General features: G+C 38.3%; 2 protein-coding genes across 3 annotated transcripts; both read right to left on the reverse strand.

The window, feature by feature from the left end:
• Positions 1-9,204: 9,204 nt before the first annotated feature.
• On the reverse strand, positions 9,205-11,496 carry LOC103863961 (WAT1-related protein At5g40230). 2 transcript variants are annotated; one of them, XM_033289810.1, is made up of 6 exons: positions 10,839-11,082; positions 10,589-10,768; positions 10,251-10,500; positions 10,005-10,163; positions 9,712-9,933; positions 9,205-9,636 (listed from the first exon to the last, which is right to left on the reverse strand). In XM_033289810.1, exons 1-5 carry the CDS (start codon positions 11,042-11,044, stop codon positions 9,724-9,726), a joined length of 1,005 nt encoding a protein of 334 aa, XP_033145701.1. In that variant the 5' UTR covers positions 11,045-11,082; the 3' UTR covers positions 9,205-9,636; positions 9,712-9,723. The 2 variants fall into 2 exon arrangements, with proteins under 2 accessions (XP_033145701.1, XP_009139978.1); XM_009141730.3 differs by having other exon boundaries at positions 9,295-9,636; positions 9,782-9,933; positions 10,839-11,496.
• A 1,832-nt stretch (positions 11,497-13,328) lies between these two features.
• LOC103863962 (transcriptional elongation regulator MINIYO) lies at positions 13,329-18,834 on the reverse strand. Its single transcript, XM_009141731.3, has 10 exons — positions 18,079-18,834; positions 17,540-17,996; positions 17,360-17,463; positions 17,106-17,275; positions 16,918-17,023; positions 16,587-16,847; positions 16,317-16,505; positions 14,126-16,213; positions 13,810-14,034; positions 13,329-13,732 (listed from the first exon to the last, which is right to left on the reverse strand). Exons 1-10 carry the CDS (start codon positions 18,238-18,240, stop codon positions 13,529-13,531), a joined length of 3,966 nt encoding a protein of 1,321 aa, XP_009139979.1. The 5' UTR covers positions 18,241-18,834; the 3' UTR covers positions 13,329-13,528.
• Between the last annotated feature and the right edge of the window lie 50 nt (positions 18,835-18,884).

Below are 18,884 nucleotides of genomic sequence, written 5' to 3' on the forward strand. Positions count from 1 at the left end.
ATGCTTTTGTGGACCATAAGTGACTTTCCTGCATATGGGATGTTGTCTGGATGGACTACACATGGGAGATTAGCTTGTCCATATTGTAATGGAACGACAGATGCGTTTCAACTGAAGAATGGTAGGAAGACAAGTTGGTTTGATTGTCATCGTCGATTTCTTCCCATTGGCCATCCTTACCGAAGAAACAAGAATTTGTTTAGGCACAAAAGGGTTGTGAGAGACACTTCTCCACCATATCTAACTGGAGAACAAATTGAAGCACAAATCGACTACTACGGAGCTAACGAAACAGTTCGTTGGGGTGGTAATTGGCATGTCCCTCGTAATATGCCTGATTCTTACGGTGTTCATCACAACTGGCACAAGAAGAGTATATTTTGGGAGTTGCCATATTGGAAGGATCTTCTTCTGCGCCACAACCTCGATGTGATGCATATAGAGAAGAATTTCTTTGAGAACATCATGAATACAATATTGAATGTCCCAGGGAAGACAAAAGACAACATAAAATCGAGGTTGGACTTGCCGGATATTTGCTCAAGAAGCGAGTTACATATTAAAAGCAATGGACAAGTTCCCGTTCCGATATTCAGACTGTCTTCAGAAAAAAAGTCGGTGTTGTTCAACTGGGTGGCATCAGAAGTGAAGTTCCCCGATGGGTATGTTTCAAATCTCTCTAGATGTGTTGAAAAGGGTCAAAAGTTCTCTGGGATGAAGAGTCATGATTGTCATGTCTTTATGCAACGACTACTGCCCTTTGCATTTGCGGAGCTACTTCCAACAAACGTACATGAAGCACTTGCAGGTTCGTAGTGTTTTATATCACAATAATTTTATAACGGTCTAGTTTGCAAAATAATATACGACTAACAATGTGTTTAATTGTTTTTGGAATATAAAAGGCATTGGAGCATTTTTCAGGGATCTGAGCACACGCACTCTTAAAGAAGAAGTTGTAGAACAGCTTCAGGAGAACATTCCCATCTTATTGTGCAACTTGGAGAAGATATTTCCTCCTGGATTTTTTGACGTCATGGAGCATCTAGCTGTCCACCTCCCATATGAAGCATTGCTTCGTGGACCTGTACATTACGGATGGATGTATCAGTATGAGCGAGCCATGAAATATTTGAAGGGAAAAGCAAAGAACCTCGCCAAAGTTGAAGGTTCTATAATTGCTGGAAGTTTGACGGAAGAAGTTTCTCACTTCACATCGTACTACTTTGCGTCAAAAGTACGTACCCGTAGAAGAGCTCCAAGAAGATATGATGATGGTGGAGTTGCGCCAACATATGCAGTTGCTGGTGTTCCAGACATCTTTAGCCAGATTGGACGACTCGGTGGGAAGTCTAAAGAGGTTTGGTGGTCGAGTGAACAAGACGCTCATAGTGCACACACCTATATTCTACTCAATTGCGAGGATCCATTGATGCGTTATTTTGAAAGGTAACATATATGGACACTTCAAAACACATATAATTAATTATATAATTGCAAGAGATTCATTCCTATGAAATGTGATTAATTTTACAGCCTATTTGTTTCTCAAGTCGAAGAAACATTTCCTGGTATATCCACAAGTGACGTAGACAAAAGGAAAGATCAGCACTTCATTAAGTGGTTGCGGAATCAAGTATTATAACTCAAACTATTTTTCATACATGATTTGTATTTTAATGTTCTCTTTATTTTTGCAGGTTGATTATGACGACGATGCAGATTATCCTAAGTGGTTACACAAAGTAATTCAATCTCCACTTGTAAAGGTCACCACATCACAGATGTATTTCACACGAGGCTACACTTTTCACACATATGAGTATGGTAGACAGCGGACGACCAGTAACTATGGAATATCTGTGAAAGGGGAAACAGATTTCTACGGGATCTTGACGGAGATTATTGAAGTCGAATTTCCAGGGATACTGAAGCTGAAATGCGTCATCTTCAAATGTGAATGGTTCGACCCCGTCGTCAACAGAGGTGTTCGGTCTAACAAATTTGGTGTAGTTGATGTCAACGGTGGACGTCGGTACAACAAATTCGAGCCTTTCATCTTAGCTTCACAAGCAGACCAAGTTAGCTTCCTTCCATACCCTCGGATGAGAGATTCGGGTATAAATTGGTTAGCAGTGATCAAAGTTACACCTCGAGGACGAATCATCAGTGGAGAAGAACCACCATTGCAAGAAGAACAGATAAATGAAGTCGAGGAACCTGAACAAGAAGTTGATGACATCCTTCTCATTGATCCGCATAATCACGAATACGAAGATCTTACCGATGATGCCACAGACGAAGCTGTAGAAGACGAGTTTAATGAAAATGATGATATTTCTAGTGATGACGAGAATGTCGATGTATCCGATTGATGTATTTGATTTTGTGTAGTTTGTTTTATGAATAAGGTAATGTGAGAGTTTGTTTTATGAATAAGGTAATGTGGGAGTTTGTTTTATGAATAAGAAATTGTGGGAGTTTGTTTTATAAATAAGTAAATGTGGGAATTGTGGTTTGGAATGAAAATAAAGATGGGGTTTGGAATATATGAAGTAGAAGATAAGGAATATGGGGTTTTGGGGTTTGGGGTTTCGGATTTTAGGGATTTAAACGTACTGCTCGTTAATTCCTCGTAATCTGACGTCGAATGTACGACGTAATCCTCGTTTATTCCACGTAGGACAGAATCGTCGTAAAGACCTCGTAAGGTAAATTGACGTAAATACCACGTAAAGTAAATGACGAAGGAGGCACTCGTTTATTCCACGTAGGACAGAATCGTCGTAAAGACCTCGTAAGGTAAATTGACGTAAATACCACGTAAAGTAAATGACGAAGGAGGCACTCTTTAATTCCACGTAGGATGATTTCGTCGTAAACACCTCGTAAGGCCACGAGGACTTTACGACGAAATTAAAAAAGCGGGGCACGCTAATTCCACGTAAGCCAAAATCGTCGTAAAAGAGTCGTAAACTAACGACGATATTACGACGAAAATATTAAAAATACTAAAAAAAGAAGAGAAGAAAGATGCTTGAATCACATTTGGCGAGACTTACGTAAGTCTCGACCACATGAGTTCCAAATATCTTCTTCTCTTCTTTTTTTTTCCAAATTTTCTAAATTGGTGAAAAGCGGGACTTGCTACTTCCTCATAGTATAAAAACTAGAAAAAAAGAAAAAAAAGAAAGATACTGGAATTATATGTGGCGAGACTTAAGTCTCACCCACATAAATTCTAATATCTTCTAATTTGAAAAGTATTTTGGTGAGGAGTGTGATTTGAGATAGGGTGTGTTTTGTGAGTTTGTGTGTGTGGTTTGAGAAGGAAAGTTGTGGGTATTTATAGAAAATAAAGGCTCGCTAATTCCTCGTAACTGGTTAACTCGTTAATTCCACGTAACCCTTTTCGTCGTAAAAACGTCGTTAACGAAAACGCGGGCCTTTGTATTTCGTCGCTATTTCGTCGTAACTGAAAACGCGGGCCTCTGTAATTCCTCGTAAGTTTACGAGGAAATTACGAGGACAAGTAATCTTATATATATCCCGAGCGAGCTCGCTCCGTCTTTCCTCTCTACTTCCTCTCCACTTCCTCCCTAATTCGTAGCAATGGTAAGTCTCTCTAATTCCTCTCTAGTTTGATTAGTTTATGATAGATTAGGTGGTTAGTATAGGGAATTTAGATAGGTTTACGGATCTTATGTTATTTAGTGTTGATTAGGTGGATAATGTTGGGAAGTATATGTTCACGAAAATTTAAAAAATTAATTTTTTTTCTCAGGTTCGAAAAGGTAGACTTACTGCCCATTACAGAGAGATGTTCGGTGAGCCGGGTAGTCGTTTAGACCCGTCGTCTTCTTCAGCTCCCGGTTCTTCGGGTCAGGAGACTGTCCCCGAGACTCAGTACACTCAGAGAGTCATTGGATCTCCTTCTTCTAGTGCACCATCGGTTCTTCACGTGCCTCCCCAGATGCCTCCTCCTCCTGTGCCTCCTACGATGCCGGCACCTCCGATGCCCGCGGGCGAGATTCATCCCGATTTGATGGTGCCTCCGAGTGCTCCTTACTCGCAGTACACCGTAGAGGACATTCTCCGTCTGCCAGGCAGAGAAGGTTTACCAGTCATCGACCCCGACCGACCGGACGGAACTTTATGGTATGTTTCATTATTTTTTATTCTTTTTAAATTCTTTTATAACTTTAAAAAATAATTTATATTTTAAATTTGTATTTTTCAGGTGGGGGATTGACGGATGTCTTGCATCGGACGTAACCGATACGATAAAAGGTTACTTCTCCATGGCACATCCGAACTGGAAAACGACGCCCCACTACGTCAGAAAGACGTGGTTCAAAATTTACGCTGTAAGTTCTATTAATTAAATATATATCTTTAAATTTTTTTATTATTTATATATATATTTTTTTCTGAAAAACTAATTATAAATTATTTTTTCCAACAGCAAAAATATAATTGGGCCTTGGGGATCACTGAGAGGGTGAGAAAGAAGTTTGAAGCGAAGGCGAAAGTTCGCTTGTTGGACACGGTCTCCAACTGGAAGGGTGACTGGATCGTGAAGGGGTATGAGCGTGGCAAACCCGCTGAGCTCACCACGGATGTCTGGGATGGCCTCATCCGATATTGGCGTCTTCCTGATTCCATTAGAATCGCCCAGTCTTGCTCTAACTCCCGTAACACAGTCGATGAGCACGGGAACGGGCCGATGCTTCACACTACGGGCCAAAAACCCCACGCCGGTGTCCGTTTGGAAATGGTAATTAAAAATTTAATTATATTAAATTTTTAGTATATTTTTATATATATTCTAATTAACAACTTTCTTAAATGTTTTTTTAGGCCAAAGAGACGGGAGAATTCCCGTCTCTTATGCAACTTTACGAGAGGACCCACAAGAACAAGGCGGGCCGATTTATAGATGGCAAGTCCGAGCAAATCTACAACGATTTGGCTGCTCGGGTTGAAGAACGCCAGACCCAGCTGACCCAACAGTCCACCGATGGATTACCCGTCACCTTATCCACACCTGAAGTGGATAAGCTTTACGAGGAGGTAAATTTTCTAAAATTTTAATTTTTTTAAATATTCATTTAATTTAACTTTAAATTTTTACTAACAAAATTTATTTTTTGTTTTTAAGGTTGTCCCTAAAAAAAAGGGACGGACGTTGGGGATTGGTTCCGTCAACGATGTTCCGAGAGCGACATCGTCTTATGTTCAGCGACGGGATGAGGAAGTCTCTCAGCTGCGTAGGGAGTCCGAAGAGCTGCGTAGAGAGTCTACTCAGCTGCGTATAGAGTCTACTCAGCTGCGATCTCGTATGGGTGGACTCGAGGGCTTCTTGGACGTTGTAGCGGCCACAAATCCGGAATGGGCGACTTTGTTGAGGACCATGCGACAACAAAATCCTATCCCAGGCCAGTCACCGACCGACGACTCACATGCCGAGGCGGATGTTCAGGCGAGGAGTGATGAATTCTACGAGGCGATTAATTAACGACCACCCTTAGTTCTTTTTAATTTCGGTTCTTGTATTATGAATTCAAAACTTATTTATATATAAAATATTTTGGTTTTGATTTTTTTAGAATTTTAATTTTATTAATAATTTAAATAATTTAAATTATATTTATAATTATAATTTTTTATATTTCTATAAAATAATGAAACGAAGTAAATTCGTAGCTAATTTTGCGGCTTCTTTACGTGGAAGCTTAACGTGGTTTTTACGAGGAAACATTTACATGGAAATAACGTGGAAATCTATCAAGGTTTTTACGTTTTCTTTACGTGGAAAGCTGTCAAGGTATTTACGTTAATTTTACGAGTATTTATTTACGTGGGTTTTACGAGGAAAGCTTTTCGTGGTATTTACGAGGAAACTTAGCGACGTCCTTACGTGGAATCTTTACGTGGTCTTTACGACGAAATATCCTCCTTCGCTTTTACGACGAAATTATTTCCTCGCTAACTTACGACGAATTAGCGAGGATATATGCGTTACGACAAACGTATAACGACGAAACGGGTTTCCTCGCTAATTCGTCGTAACACTGCTTTTACGACGAAGTAACGAGGTAAACTGCCCTCGTAAAACTTGTATTTTCTTGTAGTGTAAGTTACCGGTAACAGTGGGACCAAAGATTAACGTCGACGAGAGCACATGTCCAAGAGAAATTGAGATTTAATATTGTGCACGTACGGGTTAACTATTCTAAGTAAGTGTTGTATTCCATTTATAAAAATACTACGTCAGATAGAACAAACAGAATATCTTCATACGAAACAGAATTATAAACTATAAACCTAACCTGCATACTTAAATACTAAACTATAAACTCGAGTCTCTAAATCTAAACCCAAATGTTAAATTTAATTTAAAATTACAATATTTTAAGGAAAACAACAAAAAATAATAAATATATAAATTTTGAACTATTATTCTATATTATCTAACATGGAATAAAGACTACTCTTGTAATTCAACCCCAACCCACCTCTAACCCTAAAGGCCTAAACCCAACATACCTTCAAGACTGAAATACTAAACCCTAAACTTGAATTCCTAAATCCAAATCTAAATGTAAAATATTTTAGATTAAATTAAAATATGAAAATATATAATATTTTGTACTATCACCTATACTATATAAAATGGAAAGAAAAATAGACTTGAGAAGAAGTACTACGCCCTAAACTCTAATCACTAAACCCTAAACCTCTCAATAATTAACCATATAACAATCTTACCATAAACCCCTATATACTTAACCTTAAACCATAATCACTAATCCCCAAACTCAAATATAAACCCTAAACCCAAATATAAACCCTCAACCTAAATAGAATGGAACTAGATAAATAGTATAGTACATATTGGTGAATTTTTAAAATTTATATGATATCATGGAAAAAGTTAATGCTAACTCCAAATAATATCATGAAATGTCTATGATATCATGAAATGTTTATTTTCTGCAATTATAATAGAATACAACAAATAGTAAAGATGAAATATTTCATTTCACATTAATGGTCTTTCCATTCTACGTACACACGATCTATTCCACTTGTATACACATTGCATTATTACATATAAATGAGAATATATTCACCAGATGGCTCAAATTCAGTTTCGAACAATCTACTTGGCAGCCTAATTTTTCATTTATAACCTGAGAAACAAAAGTGAAAGATAAAGGTGTTAGGATTCATATAACAAAGTAAATGTAAAATAAATTGTATAGTATAGCAATAATGTAGAATGAAAACCATGTAAGACGTTAGGAAGAAGAAGAAGAAATGTGTGACTTTCTGATGACCACATTTAATTTTAACTCTCTTGAATAATTTTTTTTTCTTTTAAATTGCAGGTTTAACCGGTTGCGTTGAAGGTTAGAAGTATAATATTATATAAAATACACTCTGTATCGATGTATTCTAGGGTATTTGGCTACTGATCTAAATATTGTTTTTTTTTGTAGCCATACCACCTAATTCCCCTTCTTATATACTCTTTTCTTTTTTTTTTCTTTTTTTGTTACATCTTATTTACTCTTTTCAAACATAAGATGTACAACAAAACTACGGTTGTTTTAATACTAAGAAAAAATATTGTAATGCGCAACCGTAGTCTTTTATTACTAAGAAAAAATACTGTATTCTTATTTTTTTCTTTATCAAAATTGTATTCTTGTTTAAGCATAAACTAGATCTTGACCCGCCTGACCGGGCGGATATTTATTTTATGTTTTTGGTTTTTTTGATATTAAATGATTTATTTGTAGTATTTAAACATAAATTTATATTGAAAATTAATCTCTACAGTTATAATAAAAAATTTAAATTAAAAGTTTAATAGAGCATTTTGATATAAATTTTATCCTAATTAAAATAATATAGAGGTGGGTCACATATTTTTTCTAATTTTAAAATCTTAGCATCCCTTAAAAACAAAGAAAATAAATTTATAAATACATAAAATATATAAACATATTTGGAACTATAATTTCTATTAAAATAAATTTGTTAAAGAAAAATAAGTTTGTGCTATTGTTGTTTATTTCTAGAGCTTGACCTGTGACTGTATAAATATTTGCTTTCACTTAAAATGTTTTCTTTGTACTAATGGTATAATATATATATATATATATATTAAATTAAAATGTATTACATAATTGTAATATAAAATTTTAAAACATAAAAATTTTATTTATTACTTTTAATAATTATATTTTGTGATTTTAATTATCTATTATATCACAATGTATCATATAAAAATCCAATATTATATGAATAAACTATTTCATATTTTATTTATATGTTATATAAATTGATTATGACGTGTGATTTTTTATTTTATTATTTATTACTAACAAATATTAAAAATATTTAATATGTTAAAATGAAATATATTAGGAAATATTTTGGTTAAGATTTGATTAAGTAAATCTATTATTTAAATAAGAAAAATACATTAGGAAAAGACAAGCATACTTAAATATAGGTTCAATAAATATTTCAATGGCATTTTAATGTAAATAAATGGTAAAATTAAGAGGTATTTCTATTTTGTACTTTTTTGTTTTAATAAAGTAGATAATACCAGAAAAAGAAAAACAGGAATTCTTAGAGGTACATCAGTCTTTTAATTTGCCTACAATTATGAAAAGTAATAAAAGGATTTTCACTTGAATCCAACATATCTTCACGATAATGCATCATCTTCTTTATTCTGTGTAGGCAACCGAAGTGACTGCTCAGAATCAGTATAAAATCCAAAGCTCAATACCATTGATCCAATCACACGCACTGGCCACAACTTAAAGGCTTAAAACAATGATACAGACCGGATCCTTCAGATTCAGACCAAATGATGTATGAAAGAAACATAGTGTTATTTACTGAGCTTAAGCTAAGGTAAAAGTCACTACTCAAACTGAGTTATAAGGCTTCAGGCCTCACCAAGTATCTGACTGAAGCGAGTGAAATTCTCGGTTTAAGCTTCCATGAATTCAAGTCTTTTTCTGCAGATAGACATACTCGCGGCTGCTGAGCTTAGCATTGCACATAAGTTGTCGAAGAATACTATGCCTATTTCTTCAGAGTATATCTCCATTGATCTGAATCTGCAATCATGTCCAGCTGCCAAATTTAGCTCAACCTTTTTGCACTACTAACAAACGTAAAACTTCTCTTTCTTGAACTACCTGAAGCAAATATACTATGAAGCCAACAAAAGGCTTCCAGTGATCCAACTTGACTCGAATGAAGTGAAAGAAGAAGCATAATATTATAAAGAACAATAATTAGAGCACCAGATATATACACTATAATGCTAATGATCTTAGCTTATGTTGCAGAGATTCTTTACAAGGTAACTAAATGTACAAAATAAAATTACATTGGGGACCATACTACTGTCTCTTAATGGCCCATGGAAAAGTACTCCACTTGCATCAGTCACATCTCAATGATGAGGCTTCATCTTCTACGGTGTGTGTAACCAACAAAGGTGACTTCTCGGTATCAGCTACATTTCTGGTTGAGTCCTCTCTTGCTTTTCCCCAAATTACAGTGTAGAACCCACAGCTCAAAACCACTGATCCTATGACACTGCACACAACACACATATTGTAAAATTTAGAATTCCATTTATACAGAGGCATATAAGTGAACTATGGAGACCACCACATAACTCTCTTAGATGTCATTCCATGGATCCCAAGCTATAGAGGAAGAAGGTGAAAAATAATGGTACCTCCCAAGGTGAAGTGCATCGCCGAGGAAAATAGCAGCCATTACAACCGCAATAACAATAGACAACGGCTTGAACAAGGAGATGTAGACTGGACCCTTCATATGCAGACCCCATGTGTGTATAACTGTGCCTACTGATGAAACTAAGCCTCCCTAAAAAAAAATAGAGCCATTATACTTGCTGAACTTAAATATACAAAATCATACAAGGTCTGGATTCTCACCGTGTACATGACTGATGCGAGTGGGACACCCGGTTTAAGCAGAAAGGAAGATAGACCTTTTTCCGCAAGCATACAAACAGGTGCTGAGATTATTGTTGCGCATAAGATGTATAACAAAACTACGGTTGTTTTTTCAGGGTATACTTCCATGACCTGAGTCTGATATCATATAGAGATACCAAACTTAGCAATGAGTTTTATGTGTGAAAAGCTGAAACTCATTTAGTCCAAAGTATTTTGTCATACCTGAAGAATATACCATAGTGAAACAAGCAAGTACTGTGTAACGAGCAGGACGCCTCCTATAATCCAACTTGAATCAAAAGAAGTCAAATCCTGGTAAAGCGAAACGGTAGCTTCCGAAGATGTAAGAGATGCAGAAGAGAGAAGTTTTGGGCCTTTATATAGCACAATAACCAAAGCACCAGATATAGATACTATAGTGCCAATGACTTTGGCCTGACTCGCAGAGCTCTTTAACACTATCCGTTCCATCCTTTGTGAGTCACCAAAGGAAGCAGAAAGTTAACTTAGCAGCGCTGATTACTTTCCCTAAAGAGAAACGAAAAAGAAGGAGGTGGAACCTGAAGATAACAGCGAGGGTGAAGGTAAAAGCTGGCGTGAGGGTGCTGATAGCAGAGGCAAGAGTAGGATTACTATATTCTACTCCTTTACAGCCAGATAGCATTGACACGAACCCGACAAGCGCAAGCAAGAAAATCTTGAAGAAGAAAGGTGCTTTGGCTGAAGGTAGCCTTCTTGACCTGCACATATCTAAATTGTACTCACATTCTTGAAAATGGAAGAAAGAGTGGGTGAGGAGATCAACTATACCTCCCAAAGATGAAGGAAAGTGGAAGAAGGACAAGTGCAGCAACAACATAAGTGTAGAAGACAAAGACATAGAAGCTCAATCCTCTCAAGGACGCAGCCTTGAACAGTGTGGTCGATCCAACAGTTACACACTCCACTGCTACCATTACAGCAAATGGGACAACATCTCTGTTAATGTACCTCCACGCCACTCTCTCTTCCCTCATGATATTGAAATTTTGATATCAAGATTCAAAGAAAGTCTCTCAAGTTAAAGTGAGCAATAACCATGTGGGTCCTTAGTGACGACAAAAATGGAAAAATTCGAAACGTTACCGACGCCTCACGCCACAGAGATCATATCCCAATTAATCTAGGGACCCACCACAAGGAAGAAACTTTCCCATTATAGGCTTTAATTACACTTTAATCAATTTATTAGAACATTCTTCTCCAATGTAAACTAGTAACGGCTGAATTCAGTTCAAAAAAAGAACTAGTAACGGCTGAATAATTAAAATAAAAAAATCAAAATTCCAGGAACTAGTATTTTTTCCAATATTTATTTATCACGTGAAAGTTTAAAATTTGCAATTTATAAAAGTTACAATCTCTTTGTTTTGAAAATTTGAAATAACAGAAGAAGTTTTGTGAAATAAATTAATTGTATCCGTAGTTTCATTTAAATTATCATACTATTGTACAAAAATCATAATATTAACAAATTCATTTTTTTCAAAGAAAAGTTATCAACAATTGTAAGAAGCTAGTCGATATTTATTAGCTAATCTCTCATCTGGAATAAATTAACTAAATTTACTCTAAAAGTGTGACTTGAAATATAGAAGTAGAAACCTGGTAACTCTATTCTGATTGTGCTATTTAGGAAAACTGTAAGAGATTTAGTACCTCCCAAAGTGAATTGCCGGTGTGTGTATAGACATGACAATAGACGATGGTTTGACCAAGTAAACGTAGACTAAATACTTCACATTCAGACCCCATGTGTGTATAATTGTGCCCAATGATGAAACAAACCTCCCTGAAACAGAGTATTAATTCCTGAGCTTACAATATTGTCACTACCAGTTGGAGCAACATCCATGGTTTACTTCTCACCTGAAGAGAGGGAAAGACCTGGTTTAAGCAGACAAGTGTTGCACATAGGAAGAATACAACAATTATTTCTTCAGGGTATCCCCTGCATGATCTGAGTCTAAAATCATATATGAGCCACTGAATTGAGAAAAGTGTTACCACAAATTCAAAGCGTCCTTTTCAGGGAACTGTTATGTACCTGAAGAATCAAACAGATTGAAACAAAGCAAAAACTGTGCAGCGATGAAAAGGACTCCAATTATCCAACTTGACTTAGATAAACTCAAATGCTGGTAATGTGAGGTGGTAGTTGATGAAGCTAGAACATTTGGGACTTGAATAAAGAACAACCACCACATAGATACTATCGTGTCAGTGAGGTTAGCCTGAGTGGCAGATCTCCTTAACACGATTTGTTCCCTCCTTTACGAGTCATCCAAGGAAGCATGACCAGTTAAGAGTTAAATGATCGGCTGATGGTAAGCAAAAGTTATCTTGGGCTTTACACGAATTCAAAAGGGTTGAGATTTGATACGGTTAGCAAGTGTGGAATCACTTCATGCGTTGGGAAGCCATATTTTATTCCTTTACAGCCATCTATCACTGACATGAACCTGTTCCCTCCAAGTAAAAAAAAAAAGAAGAAAAACCTGAAAGGAGAATCCGGAAATGGCCATAACTCTAGGAATATATAATTAGCCGACAGGAGATTTGGCTGAAGGTAGTCTTCTTGACCTGCACATCGTGAAATATGTTCACATTCTTAAGGAAGTTTATAAGGATTTAGCTTAAGGTGATAAAAGAGACCAAATACCTTCTGAAGATGAGGAAAAGTGGAAGAAGGACGAGTGTAGCAACGACATAGTTACAGAAGACAGAGACATAGAAGATCAATCCTCTTAGGTCGCAGCCTTGAACAGTGTGTTAGATCCAACCCTGACACACTCCACAGAGACCACTGCAGTGAAAGGCACATCATCTCTGCAAAAGCATCACCATGCCAGTGCTCTTCTTCTGCCATAAGATCTGATGTTCATACTTACAAAAAATCTCAGAAACTCAAAGTGACTTCATAAGCAACCATAGGAGTTCATCCCACCACGTTTCCTAAATGCTACATTAATTATACACCTCAAATATTTATGATAAATGGTCCCAAAGAAGACATAAACTTAATCCTGCAGCTGAAGAATATCACAACTTCCATTCATAAATTCGTTTAGGTAACTTTGTATTGTAAAACAGAAGATTGTTCCTCTCATCACAGATTTGATGTCTAAGTTTCCAGAAACTCTCCAATTAGATTAAATTGGGTTGGTGGTCAGTAGCATCATGCTTGCTAAGTGGTTCATTATTTTTCTTTTATTTATGAGTGACGACTTGACCAAATACTTCACAAAAATAACTTGACCATTACTTCACATCACACAAGGTTCCATTCGAATAATTCTCAAGTGTGCGTGACACTGTTACCTGTATGATTGATTGATTTCTAGGACAGACGACGTTGCATTCATGTCTCCGACAAACAATCGTTAGGATTTTGATCGTATAGAGTGTTACAGTTACTTATATTGCCAAATTCGGATACACACCTCTCTCTCTCTCTCTACTCAGTTTCTTCCCTTACTCTTGACTCTAACACACTCCTTCAGCTTCTCCAGTTCCGAGAGGAGCGACGAGTTGCCTTGGCAAGCCTCCTTCAACACCTCCATTCTTCTCTCTCCCTCCCTCTTCTGTGATTCTTCTTCTTCTTCCACTTCCATCGCATCTGCACACCCTTTACTGTTATACCCCAGGAGATCCACCATCATTCCCTGAAACCACATTGCATTTCACATTTTAGTAACCATCTTTTTCACACTTCAAAACATTTTAAGGGGTTTCATTTTACCTGTCGATGCTGCTTTCTTGACAAATCTCGCACCAGAGTCCTTACAATCTTACTCCGCAGGGATCCTTCTTCTTCTTTATTATCCTTGTTGTCCCCGTTGCAGAACAATAGAGATGAAAACTGATGCAGAACTAGCGTAAAGGCTACTGATCCTCGCGTCGCAGCTCTATCCAGTGCTCCACAAGTCCATGACTTCAAGTAAGCCTCAAGGACTCCCTCGTTTTCCTGTCAATCAACAATCAATCTCCAATGCCATTTGTTCAACATCATATATATGTATATATATATATATATATATATATCGATGCAAGTTTACCTCAGCCGGTTCGAGGTATCCTTGTGCATCTCCCAAGCATTTGTCTAGACTTGGCAACAGCTCAAGAACACGGGCATTGGAGAGTGCAGTCCATGCCGAAAGCCGAACAGAAGGTTCCACACATTGATGCAAGTAAATCGACATCTGTCGCCCATACAGCACGTCCCCATACGACACTGCAGCATATTGCTCCACCAGCATCTCCAGAAACGTAGAGTAACTCTCGAATACGTCAGACTTGAACCTCAGGAGCTCAGTTTCACGGCCGCTACTTTGTCTCCTTTCGTCCAGAACATGTCCATAGAGCTCCTGCAGATAACTGTACAAGTTCCTAGTGTTCTTGTCTTCTATGATGTCCATTCCAGCAAGCAACACGGTGGACAAAGCGTGGAACTTCCAAACCAACGGTACACTCGAAACAGGAGTCGGAACCGTTCCCAGTCCAGAGGCTGACTCAAGTCCTGCAATAAAGAAAACTCCTGCTTTTGCAACTTCAAGCAACTCCGTTGGTTCTTGATCCTCTGCTGAGGTTTTACCAACGTGGACTGCTGAGATGGAGCTAAGGAACCACTGTGGAGGCAAGGGCAATCTTTGGTGAGCCCACTCTACTATAAGGGAGTCTGATTTTTGGTCCTCAGTTGGCATTTCACCTTCCTCATGTATAGTCTCCAGACCAACTGCAACTTTCTTGGAGCCATTCTCGGCTTCAGATTTTCTCTTTGGATGAAACCATCTACGTTTGAAGTGAGAAGTTAGAACATTGCTCATACGATCATAATCCCCTTCACTGCATTTCCACTCAGACGTTATGGTTCTCTTGTTTGAGTTGATGCAGCCGGCCAAGTGTTCTAACGCATGCGGTCCAAGGACATAGTCAAAGGCCTTCTCCACAAGCAAATGATCCCTTGGACCTGCAATCAAGCACATAGCTAGAGCGGAGTTCATTTTATCCATCAAGAGAACAGATCCCTGCGAGTCCAGCTGAGAGATGTGAAGAAAGAGACTCAGAAGACCCGCGTCAGCTTGTGTCAACAGAACTCTCGTTGACCAAAACCCACCACCGCTAGCTCCCCAACCAAGTCCCACCCCAGGAGCTAGTCCACCTCGTTTATGTATCTCAATGGACTGCATGATGGGCCATTCCGATGCAACGTAATCTCTAAAAGAGCTCCACACCGATGTTACGTCACCGAGAGACTCTGTCAGTATTCCTTTCGCAAGCAGAGAGCCATCTCTAATGGACTCGCTTCCCTGAGGAGTTTCCATCTTGGATCTAGCTGACTCTATCAGAGTTTGGATGGACACAACGGTCCGCGTCAACCCATGGAGACAACTTACAGAAGCTAAAGCTAATTCCTCATCTTGACAATTTTCTCTTAGCAAACACAAAAATTCCATAAACGAGGAACACTTGGAGGGGTCTTTTTCAACGGAAAAACTAAGAAGCTTGTGCTTGATGATGGTGAGACCAATCTTTGGAACAAACTCTGGAAGCCATGGCAGAGGCTCTTCCTCCCCGTGAGCAGAGATTTTATCAAGAACTTTGGAAACTGTACGAATGACAGCCGAATACAGCCACAATAGGGAAGCAGTGGACATAGATACACTTTCAGTTCCTCTCTCCCACTCGAGTAACTCAGGGGCTAACGTTATCCAGCTCAGTGCTGTATCAATCATAGGACTAACATATCTCCAGTCCCAAGCATCAGATTCATTCCGGGGTGAGTACAAGCTAGGAAGTGTTCCGGCGAAAGCCTCAAGGACCAGGTAAGCCTCCCTTGACACAGAAGCAAACTCGCGAATTAGATTTTTCTCCTTGAGCTTTTCAAATGATGGGCAGCTCAACCACAAGCATAAGGCTGGGAATAGCTCTGGGTATTGAGATATGCAGCAGCCACTTTGGATACAGACCTTCAAAAAGCGGAGTTGTTCAACCATCAAATCAGATGAAAGCTTGCACTTGTGCTTCCCTAACTTCACCCATGAATCAAGAGAGGAGGTGAACTGAAACAAATGCCAAGTGACTTCATTGAATGTCCCATTCTTCACAAACTCCATGCATGTCCTTTTGTCGTACCGGGCCAAGACCTTAGTGAAATTAAAAGGACAGAAAATAACAAACAAAGGTTACAATAGTTCTAAGGATTAATAGCTTAACCAACTTTTGAACGAGAGAGAGGACGAGTACTACCTTTAAGAGGCGCACAGAAAAGATCTGAGAAGGAAGAACGTCCATTCTCTTGTTCAACTTGAATCTTTTCACAATTGTTTGCACAAATCTCGGATACTTCAAGATAGCAGTTGTGCATTTTGGAGAATGTCTCGCTATCGCAATAGTAGCAGAAATTAGGCATTCTTCGAGCGGCGCTGTAGGTTCTGTCTGAAACCATGAATTATATAAGCCACCACACCAGTTAAGCAATACGATGCTGAGCTGCAAATGAATAAAAAGTGATCTGACCTCGAGAAGGTGGTAAATTCTTGGAAGGATATCCATTCTGACAAGACCAGCTGCAACATCTTGTCCGGCTACAAAAACATCTTTCTGGATAGTGTCTGTATCTTCAGTCCCGTCATCCATGATTTCTTCACGGAAAGGAACAATATTGGAGGGCTTGGCGCTGTACTTCCAGTAGCAACCAGGGAGGAGGCCAAGATCAATCTCCGGCTTACCCCTGAACACAGGAGCCGTGAACATGTCCTTTCCGCATGGTCCCATGTTCTGGAAACAGAATTTATCAGTTTGATCATATTGTCTAACTTCTTTGAACAGAGAAAGAGTAAACTAATACCTCCAAAAGATCAAAGAAGTTCTCATTAAGAGAGCAGCTGAGTAGACACTGAATCACCTTTGCACATGCTAGAACAACAGAGGCATGGTTGTCATCAAGAGCCATCCTTAAAAAAAAAGAAAAAGAAACATTTCTTTATAAGAAGGAACAATATGCGAGTTAACTTCACACATAAGTAGGATATTTACCTCAATGCTAAGACAAGGCCAGGTTCTGGTCCGAGGGCATAAGCCCAGATGGCTTCCCAATCAGTGGATTGAACCTTTTGCTGGCCGATTCCGCTTTGACAAAGTTTGGACAAAGCTTTGTTGAGTAGAGATGCAAGCAGATTCAAAGCAAGGCATCTTTGCCCAGGAATCTGACATATCAAATCCATACAGAATAAAATGAAACTAAAAATGAATATGGACCGTTCTTTATAATGGGAAGGAAGGAATCATACCACACTTCGGGTAAGTGCAATAGCTTCTTTGATGGTGTAGCCTGCAGCTCCAGGGTCCCCCTCAGTTCTCAAGAAGTCACGTTCAACGGCAGACATATTTACACCTGTAAACTCTCAAAAAAAACGTGTAAGAAGAAGAAAGCTTAAGATTATTTTGTCAATCAGGATTGATCTACTCACCAGTTTCAGGTGGTGGGACAACAACATTTTCTAAGACACACCCGTCAAAAGAAAATCTCAAGTCCCTAACAGCCTCAACCCTCTCGGTCCATGAATCCCAGAAGAAGCCTTGGGAAGCTACACTTGCTTCTTTTGGTATTGCTGTCACTTGAGAGGAGGGGGATGGAGTAACAGCCTCCTGACCACCTTGTGGTGAGTGAATATCAGAAGGACACTCCTCGGAAACCTCAGGAACAGAATGCTTTCGCTTCTTGAGTTTGTCCTGGCCTCGTTTCTTGAGAATGGTAACTAAAGCAGGATCCATCTTCTCATATAACTCGGCCTGTGCCTTTACAATCTCTTCGTGTGACATTGTCTGCAACCGTGCGTAGTTCTCTGCATTTATTAAACCTTCTTCGTCGTCGTCTTCTTCTTCCTTGACAATAGGGACTTTAGGTTGGGGTCTGCTCCCCACATGCTACAAAAATAAAAGAGTAGAAGAAGCCATCAACACCCAACAAGATGAAACCTAAAAGGGCAAAAGTGGGATTTGGACTTACGGGTCCGTGAGAACGATGACGAGCCACCGGAAAGGGAAGACGGGAAGGTTTGGGAGGCGGCGGCTTGTTCTCCGGAAAACCTTTCTCAACGATGCTCCCGACGAGGCTCGAAAGTGGCGCCATGGGGTTAACTCGTCCGCTACTTTGCTCCTTCTCCGTCATCTCTAAACCCTACTTCTCTTCTGTTCTGTTCTGTTCTGACTTCACCTAAAATGTTTTTTCCTTTAATTAATAGGTTCTATTTCTATAGTGACAAGCAGAAAATTAAAATTTGCAGGAACGCCCCTATTTAATCCATTAATTATTATTAAATCTATACATGACGACTACATATGTGTAATAGACAAGATTAGCATGTGTTGGACCAAATTGATAACTGAGTTATCATGACTTTGCAGGTTTTGACTTTGATTACAGTCCTACTACTTTTATTGGATGTCCCCATTTAGTGAACTGCTCTGTTGTATGTATTGAATGGGGTTTCTGTGCATTGTGGAAAAACTTTTAAAGTTTTTATAGGTCACTAAACATAACATGATGATCTTCAGTAGTAGAACACAAAGAACTACCAATACACATTGATCTTAATGTATGTTTGTAAACTTAATCTTGAAGAGATGTTTATAATTTGGATCATTCCTTTTAACTTCTTTCCCAATTATCTGAGCTCTAAGCTTATTTGGAGTTGCTTCGAAGTTTTTACAAAACTGCCTTACAGTAGATTATGGCAAAAAGCCTAAATGCAAAATCATACATAGTTTGTTTATTTAGCCCACTAATACAACACAAAATAAACTCTTTCTAGA

The sequence above is a fragment of the Brassica rapa genome, chromosome A04 (assembly GCF_000309985.2).
Source record: "Brassica rapa cultivar Chiifu-401-42 chromosome A04, CAAS_Brap_v3.01, whole genome shotgun sequence".
In the NCBI taxonomy this organism is placed as follows: Eukaryota; Viridiplantae; Streptophyta; class Magnoliopsida; order Brassicales; family Brassicaceae; genus Brassica; species Brassica rapa.